Source organism: Electrophorus electricus, chromosome 11, assembly GCF_041902795.1.
Source record: "Electrophorus electricus isolate QZ-2024a chromosome 11, ASM4190279v1, whole genome shotgun sequence".
Classification (NCBI taxonomy): domain Eukaryota; kingdom Metazoa; phylum Chordata; class Actinopteri; order Gymnotiformes; family Gymnotidae; genus Electrophorus; species Electrophorus electricus.
This window is the reverse complement of record NC_137507.1, coordinates 6,913,410-6,932,867: the sequence shown is the minus strand read 5'-3', so window position 1 is coordinate 6,932,867 and position 19,458 is coordinate 6,913,410. Positions and strand designations below refer to the sequence as shown.

The window sequence follows — 19,458 nt, the reverse complement described above, 5'->3', positions numbered from 1 at the left end:
TCAAGCCCTTACTAGTATGGGTGGAATGTCAGCTTCAGTTAACAGCGCAGGAGTCATAGTCCTTGTGTTCATGCTCCCCACATTTCAGGAGACGCAAAATCATTGCACTAATTCACTTGACTGAAAATAAAACGGTTATGTCCAGTACTTGGTTCCAGCTGCTTTGCAGTTGATGACTGAGCTCTGCACTTCACTGTCTTGACCAGACACTGGTGCCTTTGCTCCATTTCCACTTGTCTGTCTTGTCTTCAGTAATGACTCAGGGTGCAGGTTGGTTTGGGTGCGCGGCTTTGCTTCTTAAGCACATTTGGCCATGGAGATCTCCACAGTGCGGTATGTGGGTTATTTTAGGGTCACTGCCCTGCTGAAAGGTTACGCACCTTCTGCTAGGCAGTCTGGTTAGCTCTGAACAGCTGAGATCTTTCCCTTGCTGCCAGGATCACGTCTTCAGCAGCAGTGAGTGAGACCTGTGTGCTGCTCTCTGCGGTCCACTGCTCTGGGTCACGGCCCTTCCCATCTCAGATGTTCACATGCATGTTTTAGCGATGTGGTGAACCATCTGAACTCATCCTGTTTTGTTCTTGGCTGCCTTCTAGTCTGTGATGCATCCCTGCCTAAGTCCTTCCTGGTTATACATTTGTTCAGTAGTTTCCTCCATAATTGAGAGGATTCTTTAGTCATCGTACAGTATATGCTACTATAATCACTCGCATTCTTGCTTCTTACCAATGTACCAAAGGGTTAATTTAATACAACTGACATTTTTGTCTATATTGACTTATTCTGATTTTCAGTCTTTACTGGTACTGATAATGGCACTTATGTTGAGAGATAGCAGCAGTGGACACCAGATTAATATACTACAATCTAGAACAATATGCTACATCTAGAACAATATACCACATCTAGAACAATATACAACATCTACAATTGTCTAAGGGCCATATATAGTGTAGTTTGTAAGTAAGTTTAAAATAATTTTAATTCTTTTGGCTTTGTGCTTCAGCCCATTGTATTGCATGTGGAATAACTGTGATGTTAGAGGTTTTAATGTTAAGATTTCGGTTTTGCATGAATCATATAGGAATAAAAATCTTATTTTATTAATTATTTCAGCAACTGTAGCACATAAATGGATCAACAGAGAATTCATTTCACCTCTTGATTTTGTCACGGAACACTCGCCTCTCGCAACCATGTGGTTTGGCCCGCCACATGCAATGGGAGGGTTGTTTGGAACCACACCTGCACACACCTGTACCTTGTTTGTCTATATGTATATAACCCCATGTCAAAGTGTGCAGAGTGTTGGTCATTGTTGACGTAACGTGTTAATGTTGGTGTAGCGTGTAGACGTAAATGTTAGCATCATCATTGTTAATTTGTACTTTTCATCATTGTTAAAGGTAGTCGTGTTCATTGTTCTGTTCAGTGTTAATCGTCAAGTGTTCACGTTTCTTGCTCGTGTTATATGTGAGCGTCGTTATGTAATTAAATGTTCGTCCATGTGGAGAGAGTCTGTGCGTCCTGCTCCATGCCCTTCAGCAATTGGGTCGGCACCTTACAGATTTCTGTTTTCAGACAATTAATTTCTTTCTTTTTTTTTTTATCACCTAAATGTACCGCTTATTTCATCTGCATGGAGTTGAAGTAGGCTGGATTGAACTCTAATTTACAGCTCACCAAAAGTGATCCTTCCTCCATCTGAATGAGTGGAGGGTTTTATCCAGCTCACTGTGATCCATGGGAGAGACACAGATGTGATAGTCTGATACATGCAGAGCTCATCCAGGTCTTTAAAAAACTAAAATGTTATTTGATGTGGTGGTCCTAGTGTGTTTTTAGCTAGCGGTGGGTTGCCATAGAGATGTAACCATCAGATTCCCTGATGGCCTCATCTCACCCTTAAACACTAATACAAATACCCTGAGAATCTCTGGATCGACTTAAGAATGCTGTCGAGTGCTGTACTAATACCCCTGTACTAATACCCTTGTCCCTAAGGTTCATATTGTCCCAAGGGCCCAGATCCGGGAGCATTGTTGATTTGTGTTTGTAAACTTCATGCAGTGTGTGGATTGTGATGGGAGCTGTGCTGTCATGTGTGTGTGTGTGTGTCCAGCTGTAGGCTAATGACCGCATAAGAAACATCATAGAGGATCAGTGATATTTGTTCTGTTCCAGAAAATGCAGACTCACCTGTCGTTTGTCCAAACAACCTGCTCATATGACCTTTGACCCTGCTGGGATGAGGATTTAGGCTAGTTCTCCTTTACTGAATGACCGGTAATTGCAGGCTTGATTTCCCATAGTAACCCACCTGTCCTTTCAGCCACTTTGAATACACATCCATGACAAACACAGTGGGTGTGACCTGAGGCTCCAGTGTTGGAAAAATCATTAAACAAGCCATGTGCTTTTCTTTACTGTGGAGAAATTCTCTTTCCATGTAGTTTAACTTCCCAGCATGGACCTGCTATTGGAAGATAAAGTCTCAATGTATAATCTGAATGGTGATAATACATGGTGATAATCCATGGTGATAATCCGTGGTGATAATCCATGATGTTCCTCTCCATAAATTGACTGCACCTAAGGCGTTTGATACCCTCCAGGCTCCATGTCAGAAGGCAGGAGAACTTTCTGAGTGCTGCTTCACAGGTAGATGCAGGTGTAGAGGGAAAAAACTCTTTTATGTCACCGTGACAACCTGCAACCTGAATCCTGCGTCATCTTGAAGTTCCATTTGCCAGTTTGAGTGTTTGTTGCTTTGCTTTATATCAGATCAATGCTGTGTTATGACTCATAGATGGTTTATCACACTTTATTAACCACCGTTTAACGTTAGCAGTTTAATGTTCAGTCGCATGGGTTGTATTTTGTTATTCCAAAAACCCAGCTGGAATTAGGATTACAGTGGGAAGAGATTTGGTTGGAAACGAGTGGACGTAAATTGCATGTATCAGATTGAGCATTAGAGATGAGTATGAGATGAACTGGTCTGCTCTGTGAGTGTAAGGAGTGCGGCCTTTTCAGGGTCATGTTTTCATTGCAGACAGAGTTCTGACATTAGTGGTTAGATCTCCAGGGCTAGAGCTGTATGGTTTGGTATATGGAAGAGGTGTCTAACCAGAATGGTTGATGTCATCCTGTGAACTGAGAGTGAATAACAATGAGAGATGTATGTGTTGGGAGATTCAGGCATGGATTCAGTGTCAAACATGGTATGTTCAAAACCTTAACAGCTCTTCAGGGAACCCTGAAGATCCATCTTAATAAGGAAAGCCAACCCCTGGTTAAATAATTCTCTGAATTACATTTACAACCATTTAGTTTTTACAATTTTACATCACTAAGCTTAACTGACAGGAAACAGCTGCACTATAAACTCTAAAAACAACTTCACAGCCACTTCAAGATGAGAGCTAAGTTTAATAAATATACTTGCTTGATTGTACTTGGCACACTGTGCCGTTGTTGTTGTTAAGCTGGATGCCGTGGTTCCTGCTGGAGGGTTTAATGCGCTGTCAAAAGATCCCTGAGCTATGATGTAGATAGAAAATGTACATAGTGCAGTATGTCTGTTGCCATGGTAGCACAGATAAACCAGAGCTCTGAAATGCGCTCTTGAATCAAGATCGTATCGTGCAGTGTCTCTGTACACAGTTAGAGATCGAGGATGAACACCCCTTTTCAGTTCATTAGGATAATAAACAATCCTCGTCCTAAATTAGAACCTTTATTCCGAGACTTGTGCACATGACCCCTGACTGGTGATCTGAAAGCCCAGAGAGGTCCCCTGAGGTAAGGCTTATTCGGACAGAGAAATACAATCTGTTCTGAGCAGGAGCTCTCAGACGGAACAGATCTGGCCCGGTCGAGTCCAGTTCCACACTGGCCTCGCTTTGTTTGTTTTGCTTTGCTCACAGAGGTGTTTGTTCCTCTGCTGATCAGATAGAACATTAGAATAAATTGTTTCTTTACCGTAAACAACTATGCAGTAAGATCTTCTGGAGTCTGAGAGAGGAAGCAGTTTTTATCCTCGTGGAAAATGATTTTTAAAGATCTGCTTAAGAATTCGAAGCCTGTGGAGATAAAGGTCATTGTTGTTTTCTCTTACCAGAATGCAAGGGGGATCTTTTGTTCCAAACCGCAGTTTTAGTCAGAGGTTTGTCAAGCATGACTGGAGCTTTTCACAGAATAAACTACTCATGATTTGAAATTACTCATTTTAATGTTATCCTTTAATGACATTAATTATTACAGGAACACATTAGCCCCTGTCAGTCTATGGTCTGTCTACACTGTTTGAAGCATATGGTTAATTACAGTGCACAATTATTTTTAACACATTCCTGTGTGCTTAGAAAAAAGCAGAAAAAACCTGTCGACTTTAAATATGATTGGAAATCTCAGGGCAGTTAAGAAAGAGATCATTTCTTCTGCTCAGGCTTCTATTATAAACATGTTTTAAGTGTGTTTAGGGATTCCATTATAAGCATGTTTTAAGTGTGTTTTGATCTTTTCTAAGTAAATGGAAATGCATTAAAATGACTGATACAACACAGATGGGGTAAACAGAGGTGAGCTTGAGAAACGTTTGAGTTTTCCTTTAAATTGTTTACTTCAACTAATATAAAAAACAAAACAAGACCAAATAAACTGCCTGAAACAGAACTGACCAAAGCAGAGAGAGTCCTGGTAAACGCTATGTGTGAGCCAGCATTACTTTGCCCTTTCTCTTGACACCTGAGACTCCGCGAGCCTGGTGAGTTGACTGGAATACAGTAACCTGGTGTTTGGGTTAAGTCATGCTTATCAAGACCTGGGAATTTCTTGAGAGTAGAAAGTGAATTATTTATTTGCCAAATTGAAACATGGACCACTTGCACTACCTTGATGAAAGAAAAACCACATCTTACTGAAAAAGTTCACGACTTCAAACTTCACAAATCCATCATTTTGTCCTTTGTGTTATCTTAAATTTGCATGTCTAGTCCTCCAGTGACCGTATGCTTGGTCTTCAGACTTGGTGAGAATGTTCGGAAGACAAGGAGCGACACTGAGAAACTAGAGCTACAGCATCAGGGAAACATAATGCGTTCTCTCTCTCTCTCTCTCTCTCTCTCTCTCGCTCTCGCTCTCTCTCCCTCTCTCTCATCCTCTCTCTCTTGCTCTCTCTCTCTCTCTCTCTCCCTCTCCCTCTCTCCCTCCCGCTCTCTCTCTCTCTCCCTCTCTCTCTCTCTCTCTCTCTCTCTCTCTCACTCCCCCTCTCTCTCTTGCTCTCCTCTCTCTCTCTCTCTCTCTCTCTCTCTCTCTCTCTCTCTCTCTCTCTCTCGATTGAAGAAAGTCAACGTGTAAATGAACAGGTTTGTCCTGCAGTCACAAAGAGAAGTGTTGTGTCTCAGCCTTGGCAGGATGAGCTGGCTCGGGGAAGGTTAGGAAGGATCTCCGCTTTTCAGACCAGGTTCTTCCTCTTCAAAACCCAGTTGGAATAGCGGGGGCCTCTCTAAAGAGAGGTCACAAAGGAAATCCGACCAGTCACCATAGCGATGGATGAGGCGGCGGAGGAAGTTGCGGTTGCTGGGCGCTGCTGGGGGCTTTGCGGGTTGTCTAGGAGGTCCCGTTGGCATGTCCTGTGTGCTGGCTAAAGCACGGCTCTCGTGAGCCATGAAGATGTTAGACGTTGTGCGTCATCAGCACTGCCAGCACCAGCAAGCACTCCAAGACACACTCACACACACACACACACACACACACACACTCACACACACGCACACACTCACACTCACGCACACACACACTCACGCACACACACACACACACTCACGCACACACACACACTCACGCACACACACACACACACACACACACACACACACACACTCACACACACACACACACACACACACACACACACACACACACACACACACACACAAACCACATTCCCAGTTACACACACTCACCTTTGTAGAAAGCTTAAAGCACTGGGTCAGCTGTGTTCATATTCAGTTCATATTCCTCCAGATATTTTGTGGCATAGAATGTTAATTTATTTATTGCATTTTTTAGCTGTGTCAGTTTAAGCAGTTGTGCGGTCTGTACTCTCCACTGTCCTCAGGGGTGAGGGGTCCTCCTCTCTCGGCTGGACTTATTTACGACCTTTGCTCGGGATGCTCTGTGTTTCCAGTCACCTGAGCTGCAGAACTGCATTTAGTATTTTATCCTGCAGCAACTGGCCAACCTAGGTCGCAGGTTGTTAATCCATGTTTTGGGGAGCTGAAGGTGTGCACACTGTTGAGTTTACTACACCCCCCATTCAACCGGGCAGATAAAGTCGTGCCCCTTTTCAGTCTCGGCTGGGAGTGTTGCCGTGGTTTCCGTTGGCTTTGGATGAGGAATTTCTCCTTCCTGCAGCTTTGTTTTTTTTCCCCTGGAGATTTCTGCACCTCAGGACTGCCTGCCTGTAGGTTGAGTCCAACATACAGAATTCCAAATAAACGCACCTGCTAACAGGACCCATCCCAGTGTGCAGCAAGGAGAGAAAGTCCTGCCGTGGGAGTGGTGGGCACGGACCGCTGTGTGGGAGCTGGGCAGCTCTCTGGAGAGAGAGAGACCTTCCCACCTGTTGCCCAGAATTAGCACCAGCCAGAGCGGCAGGGTGTTCTCACGCACTGCTCGTACAGCTGGGCTGGATGCATGTGTACATGCTTATGTGTGTATTCACTCAGTCATCTGTGTATTCACTCAGTCACTTCCCCACTCATTCACTCAGTCATCTGTGTATTCACTCAGTCACTTCCCCACTCATTCACTCAGTCATCTGTGTATTCACTCAGTCACTTCCCCACTCATTCACTCAGTCATCTGTGTATTCACTCAGTCACTTCCCCACTCATTCACTCAGTCATCTGTGTATTCACTCAGTCACTTCCCCACTCATTCACTCAGTCATCTGTGTATTCACTCAGTCACTTCCCCACTCATTCACTCAGTCATCTGTGTATTCACTCAGTCACTTCCCCACTCATTCACTCAGTCATCTGTGTATTCACTCAGTCACTTCCCCACTCATTCACTCAGTCATCTGTGTATTCACTCAGTCACTTCTCCACTCATTCACTCAGTCATCTGTGTATTCACTCAGTCACTTCCCCACTCATTCACTCAGTCATCTGTGTATTCACTCAGTCACTTCCCCACTCATTCACTCAGTCATCTGTGTATTCACTCAATCACTTCCCCACTCATTCACTCAGTCATCTGTGTATTCACTCAGTCACTTCCCCACTCATTCACTCAGTCATCTGTGTATTCACTCAATCACTTCTCCACTCATTCACTCAGTCATCTGTGTATTCACTCAATCACTTCTCCACTCATTCACTCAGTCATCTGTGTATTCACTCAATCACTTCCCCACTCATTCACTCAGTCATCTGTGTATTCACTCAGTCACTTCCCCACTCATTCACTCAGTCATCTGTGTATTCACTCAGTCACTTCCCCACTCATTCACTCAGTCATCTGTGTATTCACTCAGTCACTTCCCCACTCATTCACTCAGTCATCTGTGTATTCACTCAGTCACTTCCCCACTCATTCACTCAGTCATCTGTGTATTCACTCAATCACTTCCCCACTCATTCACTCAGTCATCTGTGTATTCACTCAATCACTTCCCCACTCATTCACTCAGTCATCTGTGTATTCACTCAGTCACTTCCCCACTCATTCACTCAGTCATCTGTGTATTCACTCAGTCACTTTGCCACACATTCACTCTCTCATTGCTCCCCAACACATACACACATTTCTAGATCTATATTTTGTTTCCAGTTCTGAGGCTAATCACTCTCTCTGGTGTTTAATTACAACCTAACTGCAGATTCGCTAAGCTCTGGCCCTGGAGCCTTTGGGTATTCTCTGTTTTTAGATGATGGTAATAATTCAGATAGCTGTCTGTGCCAGCACCTGTAGCATGGAAGCGTTTACCATGATGAAGTGCACTAGCAGACACCACTTTCCGGCTGAGAAATTATTAGTCCAGGCACTTCATATATCACATCAAGCATGAAACAATGGAAGCACTGATCTAGGATCAGTTTTTTCTACGCACACTCGAACTGTGAGGATCCTCTTTAATGGTGGGAAGCTACTAGTTCAGGCACACACTACATACAAGGCATCATGCATGGAAAGTTCTGACCCAGGATCAGTATCGCCTATCCACACCCGAGCTCTGAGATTTCTCCAGTGTGAAGTTATTAGTTTAGGTACATACTACATACAGCATATCAAGTACAGAGCAGTGGAATCTCTGATCTAGGATCAGTTTCCACAGTATCATCAACACACTGACTGTCAGATATATGGCCTATATTGCATAAAAACAGGAACGACTACAGCGACACAGTAAGAAGAACCGAGGAAGCACTTTTACATGCAAGGCTTAACATCTGCTTCTAAAATTAGACAAAGGCTGTAATATCCCTTCTTTGGCCAAAGTCCTCTCTAATCCTCTTTATTTATTAAAATTGTTTCACAGAATTTCACAGCAAAGAAAAGCTGCTACAGCCATGGTCCTCTGTACTGTTAAAAAAACCTTCTTTTTTTTTTAGTTGTATCATCCTGGACACCTGCTTCATTGCTGCATTCTATACCATGGCTGTAGCAAAGAAAAGCTGCTACAGCCATGGTCCTCTGTGCTGTGCTTAGAGATGGCTTTGACTCACTGTGTGTGTGTGTGTGTGTGTGTGTGTGAGAGAGAGAGAGAGAGAGAGAGAGAGGGGAGAGAGTGAGAGTGGGGGAGAGAGAAAGAGTATGTATGTGTGTGTGTGTGTGTGTGTGTGTGTGTGTGTGTGTGTGTGTGTGTGTGTGTGTTGTGACTTCAGGCCAGCTAAACATCAGCTCGCTGACAGCTTGCCACAACACAGCTCCACACATTAATTGCGCTGGTGTGTCGGCTGGAGTGTGCTGGATCAGTCCCTCGTCAGCTTGAGGCTGGACCAGTGCAGCTCTCTGCTCACACCCCTGCACCTCATCCAGAATGCAGTTCCCCCGTATCACCCCACATTGCTGTGTTCCCTCCACTGCCTCTCTGTAGCGGTTCACATCAGAGTTAAAACGCTGATGCTCACCTACGACGCCGTAACTGGACCAGCTAACACACACCTAAATGCATTCATCAAACTCCATTCTGCACCACGTTGCCTTTGAGCCTGTAGTGCTACTCGACTTGAACCTCCATCCCTCAGGACACACAGAAGACCTGCATCTGGATTCTTCTCTGTCCTGCACCCAGGCGGTGGAATGAACTTCACCTGTCTGTCCCTACAGCTGAGACACTGGCTGTCTTCAAACGAAGACTGAAGACTCACCTCCTCCCTGAGTCACTAAACACTTAAATAACCTTTTCCTGTCTTCTTTTCCACTTTAGTCTGATAGCATTAACACCAAACTGTCTATTCTCACATACAGACATGTATTTGATAAGACTGCAAAGCTTCTGTAAGGCACTCTGGACGAGGACATCTGCTAAACGCTGTAAATATAAATGTAAATGTTAATGGAAGGTTTTGCTCAGTCTGTCCTAGTAATGACTGCATAGTAACTTTTAACATTTGGTTAGTTTGGGCCGAAAGGGGAGTTAAATGCTAACTGTCACTATGGGACTCTCTTCACTAGCAGTGTAATGGTGAGATGACAGATATGAGATGGCGATAGTGAGAATAGTGTGCGACCTCAGCGTGTAGGAACTCCTGGCTGTGTCACTATGAAATGTTTTGAGTATGAAATGTAATGTGTTTTTTAGATGTAACGTTGGAGGGTTTAGCAGGGTGTGCGGATGAGGCACGTTGAACATAAACACACATGTATTTTATTGCACATGTAACTTACACGTTTTAACATACAGACTAATTGGGTCAAACACCAACAACCTCAACAATAAGACATGAGACTTATATACACGCATGACAATTACACACAACAAGGATCAGGTGAACGACACGAGAGGGCATGACAATACAGACAGACACACACACACACACTCACACACACACACTGAGATGTTTGAGAGGGGGAGGGTGAACAAAAAGGATTGTCTGCTCACAGGGTCACGAGCATGCTGACCTTTGGCTGACGTAAGACTTCCCCCCACATTGAGGTGTCTGTATGACTGCCCTAAAGACCTCTGACTCAGCTGAATGCTCAACACCGTAGTTTTACATCAATGAAGCATCCCAAGCTAATGGACATTGTGTAGATGGCGTGTTGTGGAAGACTGTATTTGTCCAGGTTCTGCAAAGGAGTAAAGGGGTTTCATTCCTCTCTGAAAGAGGTAAGATGGGATGGAGTCTTGTAGCCAATACTTTGTAACTCCACAGACGTACAGTAACTCCACAGACGTACAGTAACTACACAAACGTACTCTAACTCCACAGACGTACTCTAACTCCACAGACGTACGGTGACTACACAAACGTATTCTAACTCCACAGATGTACCGTAACTCCACAGTTGTACTGTAACTCCATAGACGTATTGTAACTCCACAAACGTACTGTAACTCCACAAACGTACTGTAACTCCACAGTTGTACTGTAATCCACAGATGTACTGTAACTCCCTGCCTGTGTTTTGTGTTTGTGCAAGTTTACATAACTATGTTGTCTCTGCGTCCTTGAAGAAGAGTCTCATAGAGTGCTGGACCTGCTACAGTGATAATTACTCATCACAGAGTTATTAAGATCCTAAGACCTTTATTTACCCAAGACACTGAAATAATTAATGCTGTCACTCTAATTAAAAAGCTCGTTAGTAATGAAGTAATGCTGTCACTCTAATTAAAAAGCTCATTAGTAAGATAAACAGTGTGTTCCATCTCTTTATTATGCCTGAACCTCTATCACCCTGGAACAGAAATCCTGTACAAATCCACTTCCACCCTGAGTTGCCATCTTTTAGAAGACACATCCCATCTGTAATGTTGTTGGAAATACTTTGATACATTAATATCTAGTTGCTTTGAGTAACTTTATTCCATTGCAGACAAAAATCCTGTTCTCTTTGCTAAATGGCTCAATTCCAGCACATGCTGTGGGTGAGTCATGAGCACTCTGTCCAGCTGACGCAGGCTTACCCAGAATCCCTGGGCTCCCTTCAAATCCCTCACTTGGTGGAAGACCCTTTAAAGATCATTTAAAAATCTTTTTACATTTTTGAATCCTTTTTTCTTTTTATTTATATATCTTATACTATCTTATACTAAATTTTGGGAAAATAAAGGTTATTCTTATTCCATTATTCTTTAAGAAAAGTTCAGATTAGGATGTAACTTTTCTATTATTCCCTGTGTGTGTGTCTCTGCCCTTCCAGTGGACATGACCAGCGGCTACCAGAGGGAACAGCGCAGGCTGACAGAGGATGTGGACTGGTCTTACACAGGTGAGACTGGGAGAACAAACGCCACTGGGGTCTATGCCATCTCCTACCTCTCTGTATACACCCATCAGTTTCAGACACCCCACTCCCGAATGGGAGCTGCAGGGAGGTAGTGAGGAGAGCTCAGCTGTGCCTGAGACTTCTGAATCCTCACCAAACCCGTTCAGCTTCCACACTGAGGTTAGAACAGAGGATCAGCTTCTGTGAGTTGATTAAAGTCTTTTAAACGGAGTTGATAAGTGTTATATAGTAAAAGGCCTTCAGTGGTTTCTACTAAAATACATGGCTGTTGCTGAAAATGTGGCATCAGTCTGAAATGGCCATTGATCCAGGTTTATAATGAACACAGTGCCATATAATGCTACATAAGACACCATCTTTGATAGAAAAATCCAGAATCTAAAGCAAAACTAGGAATGTAACTGAACTAAATGGAAAATGACTGAACTAATGGATTTATGTGACTTGACAAAACACAAGACTGAAGGTGAATGAGCGCTAAAGGACATCTAAACAAGATCAGTATTAATCTGGATCAGTATTAATCTGGATCAGTTTGTACAGACCACAGACTTAGTCATGACTGTCGTGTACAGTGTCTTTTGACATTTCACCCCTTGTAATTATTATGCTATCAGTTCTATGCTAATTTTTCTGTTTCGAATTCTGTTCTCATAGCATGCTAACTACCTGCTTTTGTAGACAACTAACGCCTGCATGTTGGCAGTTACTGACTCCAAACATAAATTAGACAACTCACGGTCCATGGTTTCTCCAACTTTTAGAGAGCTCATTCCAGATCCTAAACTCTTGAAACAAGTAAAGGGATTTATAGCACTGAGACTCAGGTCCAGGAAAGTGTGTGTGTGTGTGTGTGTGTGTGTGTGTGTGTCTGTGTGTGTCTGTGTGTGTGTGTGTGTGTGTGTGTGTGTGCACTGAGCTGTGAGTAAATTCATTACCATGAGAAAGAGTGGGCCCAGCACAAGTGCAGCCCCACAGAGGAGGACAGTACATGCTACTCCATCGCATGGAAAGTGCTTGCCTCTGTTTCTCAGTGAGTTCTTGGGTCTGAATGCTAATTTGTTTGGGCCCAAGTGGGGTCAGTATCATCTTATGAAAATGCTTTTCTTTACATACATTAAAAAATATTTGGACATCACAAACTGAAGCTACATTTTTGATTATTCAGTTCAGTTCAGTGCTAAAGAGGTTTACATTTGCCTAAATGTCTCCCACTGGTCCTTAAAGACAAAACTCTTCTGTGTGGATGTCCTAATGTCTTCTGAACAAGCGTGTCCCAAAGCTTGCTACCCCGTGGACTAGGTTGCTCCAGAGCCAAGCCATGGCAGAGTTGTGTAGCCTTCTCCTTGGCACCAGTCCCACCCCATCTGCTATGAGAGCTGTAGCCCGTCTGTAATCTCCATGCTCTGATGAGCTTGGGCAAGGACTCAGTGGGACCCGGAGTGTAGCCCATCCTCTGTTAGCACATACTCCGCTGTGTCACAGCTTACAGAGGCTCTTAAGGACACACGCTCTGTAGATGCTGATACAGCTTGCACTACTCACAGTCGATTAGGAGGCTGCTACTTTCAGTCCCAATAGTGAAAGTACTAATAGCCTCACGGGAGTAGAACTTACACAGTAGACCTTACCGTGAGTATCTGACAGAGAGTACCTTACAGAGTAGTCCTTACCAAGAGTACCTTACAGAGTAGACCTTACCAAGCGTACCTTACAGAGTAGACCTACCAGAGTATACCTTACTGAGAGTACCTTACCTAGAGTACCTTACGGAGTAGACCTTAAGGAGGGAGTAGACCTTACTGAGAGTACCTAATGGAGTGTACCCTATGAAATGTACCTTACGGAGTAGACCTTACCAAGAGTACCTTACCTAAAGTACCTTATGAAGTGTACCTTATGGAGTGTACCTTACGGAGTAGACCTTACCGAGAGTACCTTATGGAGTGTACCCTATGAAATGTACCTTACGGAGTAGACCTTACCAAGAGTACCTTACCTAAAGTACCTTACGAATGTACCTTACGAAGTGTACCTTATGGAGTAGACCTTACGGACAGGACGTCTGCTGTATCCACGGTTTGGTGATGGAGCAGGGGAGTAGTTTTATCCTCGTGCTGCCAGTGTGCTCAGGCTAAATGCTGTTCTGCTTCAGACTAGCAGGCAGGGTAACAGTAACAGGGTTGTTCTATTATTTGGACTTGTTCAGGCTTCTCTGCCATCAGAGTTAATTAGTGGCCTTCAGACCACTTCATGAATATACTCAAGCCACCTCCAGACACCACTTACCTTCAGAATTTGGGGTATTTATTGCCACAGCAGCGCTGATTGTGTTTGATTACGGCATGCCATTGGTGTGGTGTGTCACAGTAGAGCCAGTTGAGGTATCTAATAGGCTCGTCATGCGACATCACTTCATCTCTTGACATCACCTCGTCACTCCCCTGCTTGACCAGACAGTGTATGGTATAGTAAATTTGGGCACTGGTGCCACTTGACCACATCAGTCTCACTAATAGCAATGATACATACCCTCGCTGGGTTTTTGCGCAGCATATGTGGATGCAACCGTCTACTTTAGAGTCATTCAGAGACATGTGAATCAGGTGTTAATATGAGTCAATTATGTGCAAGTTGGTGGGATGCTAATGAAGCAGAGCTGGTAATATGTCAAACCCTCCTTCAGGGACACCCGCATTTGGCAAGATTCCTAGTGAGATACTGACTGAATAATTTAAAGCACACAGCCATTCCACACCTTAAAAATCATCAAGGATGAAAACACAATAAAGCCCTAAAATTTATTTCCATTGTGAGTCCTCGTTATATAAATCACAAAGACAGAAAGGAGGACACACTAATAATACAATCCATAACAGGCAGACAACATGGTGGCTTTTCTATTTAATTGTATCTAGTACTCTTAAAAAACTGTTTAAAAACTACATTTGTTAATATGTTGGCAGTTACCCTTTTTAACCAAGTTTAAATGTCCTTTTTGATAGATTATACTAGCTCAGTGGTTAAGGTACTTGACTAGTAATCAGAAGGTTGCCATTTTAAGTCCCACCTCTGCTAAGTTGCCACTGTTGGGCCCCTGAGCAAGACCCTTAACCCTCAAGTTTTGTTCAGTCAGAATTATAAGTCGCTTTGGATAAAAGTGTCCGATAAATGTAAATACTTTTGAATAGTATTTATAATAAGTTTATCAATAAGCAGCATATTAGTATACACTGTCTTAGATTTATGTATAAGTGGATCAAGTTTGAAAACAACATTTAGTAGTTTTGTTTTGAGTCTCTTGGCATTTGTTTTTCATTTCTGTGATAAACTAGTATGCCAGGAAAATGACCACATCATCAAAGTGACACAGGACCAGTATGCCAGCAAGTGACCACATCATCAAAGTGAGACAGTACCAGTATGACAAGAAGTGACTGAATCAACAAAGTGAGACAGAACCAAAGTTCCAGCCAACCTGAATACAATTAGTTAAATATGACTGAATTAATTTTAGGGCCAGCCTAGTAAAAACCCATTGCCTTCATCTTCCATGATCTACTGTATCTATTGTAAGTGTTTTCTGTAACTGCATCATAACCATACTGGACAATTTTCCTCAGTCTGCTTCTTGTCTTATGAGGAGTGTTACAGTTTTTTACAATCATTTTCACACTTGTTCCAATACCATGTCCACTTCTGCAAAACACTTCACTATGCATTTGTAACACACACCTCAGCACATCTGTTAACCTTTGGTACAAAATGCACTTCAACCACCAAAACAAGTCAGGATATTTCATCCAAATGTGACTCAGGCTGCTACAACTATAACAAAACTATAACACAACTATAACACAACTATAAGACAACTACAACATAACTACAACATAAATATAACACAATAACAACTATAACACAATAACACAACTATAACACAACTATAACAACTATAACACAACTATAACATAACTATAACACAACTATAACACAACTATAAGACAACTACAACATAACTACAACATAAATTTAACACAATAACAACTATAACAATAACAACTATAACACAACTATAACATAACTATAACACAACTATAACACAACTATAAGACAACTACAACATAAATATAACACAATAACAACTATAACACAATAACACAACTATAACATAACTATAACAACTATAACACAACTATAACATAACTATAACACAACAATAACACAAGTATAACACAACTATAACATTCTTTCTCCAACAAGACTGCTTCACTCAATGTAAAATTAACTTCAAAATGCAAACAACTTGTAACATTGCAAAATACACATATATAAAATCAAACAAATACAGTAATGCCAAATCAGACTTTCACTATATACAGTAATTTACACATATTTGTCTGCCTCTCAGTATCAGACATCTACTGTCTGCCTGGTCCATCCATTCTGTCCACTGTATTTGGTCACAGATTTCATCAACACTGAATGTTGTCTCTTTCCATACACAGAGGGAAAAATCTCCTTTGAGTGCCTTATCCAGCCCTGGATTTGTTCCACTGTTATGTCCATACACCCAGCTGCCATTGTGTCCAGAAGTGACATCTGGTCACATGGGTGGTGGTACTAAACCATGCAGAAAAGAAATCTTTTGTGGGGCTGAGAGTATGGTAGCAGAATAATGACATCATCCAGTGACGGGTCGTAAAACCACTCTGAACTGGGAAGAGTGGTGAGAGGCCACATTGTCTCCTACAATCACATATACTGGTGCATCCCGCCTCTAGCTCTCTTTTGCTGAAAAACAATATGTATGCCTGGCATATATGGTGACATATGGAAACAAACGCAAAACCCCTGGGTCGATTGCTAGCTGAGAAGACAGACAGGTGTTTCAGCAGTACATGTACCACAGTGCTAGTGGAAAAATCTCTCCACTGACTACATCTATATTTTCTAATATAAACGCACATTTCACTGTTTGGGTGCAAACAAAAAAACGGAATAAATTTTCTGCTAAAATCAGAATAATCTGTTTTATGTATTACATATTTTCATTTGTCTGTCAATATGCAACATATTTCCACCCACAGTGATCAGAGTTTTGTTGGGTTTTGAACTAAAAGTTAATTGTTTTGAACAGAGTGTCTAAGTGATGCCAAAATGTGCTGTAGTTGTTCATACTTTTGCTGCTGGTGAACCAGCTCCTTCATACCTAGGTCAATGGTCAAAGCCCAATCCGCACCTTGAGTACTTCGAACCTCAAGTACGGCTCAGTTTGAAATACCTTGCTTCAGGTCTCATGGACGACAAGCATCGAGACTATTTTCTGTCCTGGCTCCAAGATGGTGGAATGAACTTCCACTTGATGTCTGGACAGTAGAGTCCCTTGCAGTCTTCAAACGCAGACTGAAGACCCATCTATTTGCAGAATATTTAAAGGACAACTGACACTGCTCCCATATTGATTGACTAATTTAGTACTTATTGTAGGGTATTGTTTATGTTGTTTAAGCACTTATTGTTTATAGCACTTATCATTGTTTAAGATAGACCTTATGTATTTTGCACTTCTAGGTATCAGCATTCATCCCTGTATTCTATAGTATTCTAGTTCATTGGTATGTTGGATTCTATCCTATTGTACTGTACTAGGATATATTGACAAAGCACTTTTGTAAGTCGCTCTGGATAAGAGTGTCTGCTAAATGCCGTAACTGTAAATGTAAATGTGAACACTGACTGGGAGATTCATGAATCTTTAAAGAAGTGGTGACTGAAGGCCTTGTATGTCAAAGCCAACGTACAGTTTAGTTCCCATCGACTGTTGATATGGTGAATGTGTGAAGAGTTTTGAAGTGGACATGGTATTGAGACTAATGTTAAAACGATTGTAAAAAGCTGCCAATTAGGAAGGCATTTGCAGTATTCTAATAGTTCATATAAACGTCATATTTCATAAGTCTGTTCTTTCATCTGATGACAAGTATCACTGGAAAGAAGAAAAGTTTGTACGTTACACATTAACAGAGTATATCATTAATATCATTAATGATATTATGATATACACTAATATCATTATTGTCATGAATATCATTAATGATATACACTGTAATATCATTATTATCATGAATTTTATTAATGATATACACTGTAATATCATTTTTATTATGAATATCATTAATGATATACACTGTAATACCATTATTATCATGAATATCATTAATGATATACACTGTATATCCTGAAGTAAGAGATTTTGACAGGTGTTTTAGGATTTACACTGGAAAGATTTTAGCTGTCTGATGGTGAATGACGTATTTTACCTCCTACCTGGAAAACATGCACCCTAAATCAAAAAAGGGCTGTTCTGGGTTTGCTCTGTTCTGGGTTTGTGGGATGTTCTATGAGGTTGCTGTTCTGGGTTTTGTGGGATGTTCTGTGAGGCTGCTGTTCTGGGTTTTGTGGTCTATTCTGTGAGGTTGCTGTTTTGGGTTTGTGGGCTGTTCGGTGAGGTTGCTGTTCTGGGGTTATGGGCTGTTCTGTGAGGTTGCTGTTCTAGGGTTGTGGGCTGTTCTGTGAGGTTGCATTCACTGATTAGCTGGCTAATTCTTTTAGTGAATGGTATCCATAATGTGATCCATATAACCCAGTTCTGTCATTCATCTGGATTAAGCTCTGTGCCACTCAGGTTAGCTCAGGAATGTAAGAAACAATGATTACACTGTAACCCACGTTCAGTGAATCAGAACGTGCTCAGTACAGCTACACCTGTGGTTAGACGTGCAGAGCAACACTGAACACAAGGCTGGACAAACATGCGCTAAATCTCCACAGGGGCCCTGAACCAAGGCCACTGGGTGCGGAAGTTCCCATCCTGTAGTGGTGCCAAGCAGTCGCCCATCGATATCGACGAGGACTTCACCCAGACCCAGGTCCAGTACCAGAACCTACATCTCCAGAACTGGGAGCAGCTCACATCCGACTCCACCATCACAAACAACGGGAAAACAGGTGGGATTACGGTTCCCTAGATCTATTCATCATTGTCCCAGAAAATGTAAATCAAATCAAATTTAAATGTGTTGTCATATCGTTACCATTTCCTGTTATTGTCCAGAGTCATAATTTGTATGCTTGCCAAAATTAAAGTTTGTCAAGGATGTCATCTGTTCTTCCCTAGTTTCTTGTTCCCTTGTTGAGTAATATTTGCTGAATGGCAGTCATGACTGTTTTGTGCACTTGTGAATGGAAGCAGCATGTTGTCCTTCTCAGGCCTGCATAAAGACAGGAGAGACTGAATGGGGCTGTTGGCAGCGTGGTTTCTCCACTAATAACCACAGTGTTTCTACAGGCCTATAGAGGGTCTCCAGAACAGCTGAGTAATACAGAACCACGGCCTGGGCTGGGATGTTGTCCAGGCAGGCACTCTGTGCGTGCGCGCACACGCGTGTGTGTGTCTATGCATTAATGTTTGTGTGTGGTTCCCTTTCTCAGTGATTGTGGAGATGAAGGGTCAGTACTACATCAGTGGTGGAGGGATACACTCTCGCGTTAGAGTGGCTCGCATCACCTTCCACTGGGGGCGCTGTAACGCCACGTCTGATGGCTCCGAGCACAGTCTCAGTGGAAACAAGTTCCCCCTGGAGGTAGAACCATACACACACACACACACACACACACACACACACACACGGTCTGAACTTTTGCCAATGACACACATAGTGGCTTATCAAAGTGACTGTAAACAAATCTCCTTTGCTGTATAATCTGTATCCTACACTAATCTGCAGATGGATTAGTCCAAATGGACAGATATCGGATGCTACGATGCTTTCAAATGTGGATGCTCCCCCCTGTTCCCACCTGCTCACTGGAACACGCGCTGTCACCCACAGATGCAGATCTACGGCTATGAGGAGTCCAGGTTCGCGACCTTAGACGAGGCCCTGGACGCCGGTGGACGGATCACGGCACTGGCTGTTCTCTTCGAGG

General features: G+C 42.5%; 1 protein-coding gene across 1 annotated transcript in view; it reads left to right on the top strand.

Moving 5' to 3' along the window:
• Positions 1-19,458, top strand: part of ptprz1b (protein tyrosine phosphatase receptor type Z1b) — a 35,848-nt gene that overhangs the window by 571 nt on the left and 15,819 nt on the right. The window contains exons 2-5 of the mRNA XM_081723772.1: positions 11,383-11,451; positions 18,301-18,477; positions 18,961-19,112; positions 19,362-19,457. Of these exons, the coding sequence (XP_081579898.1) occupies positions 11,383-11,451; positions 18,301-18,477; positions 18,961-19,112; positions 19,362-19,457 (494 nt within the window). The remainder of the gene's footprint in view (positions 1-11,382; positions 11,452-18,300; positions 18,478-18,960; positions 19,113-19,361; position 19,458) is intronic.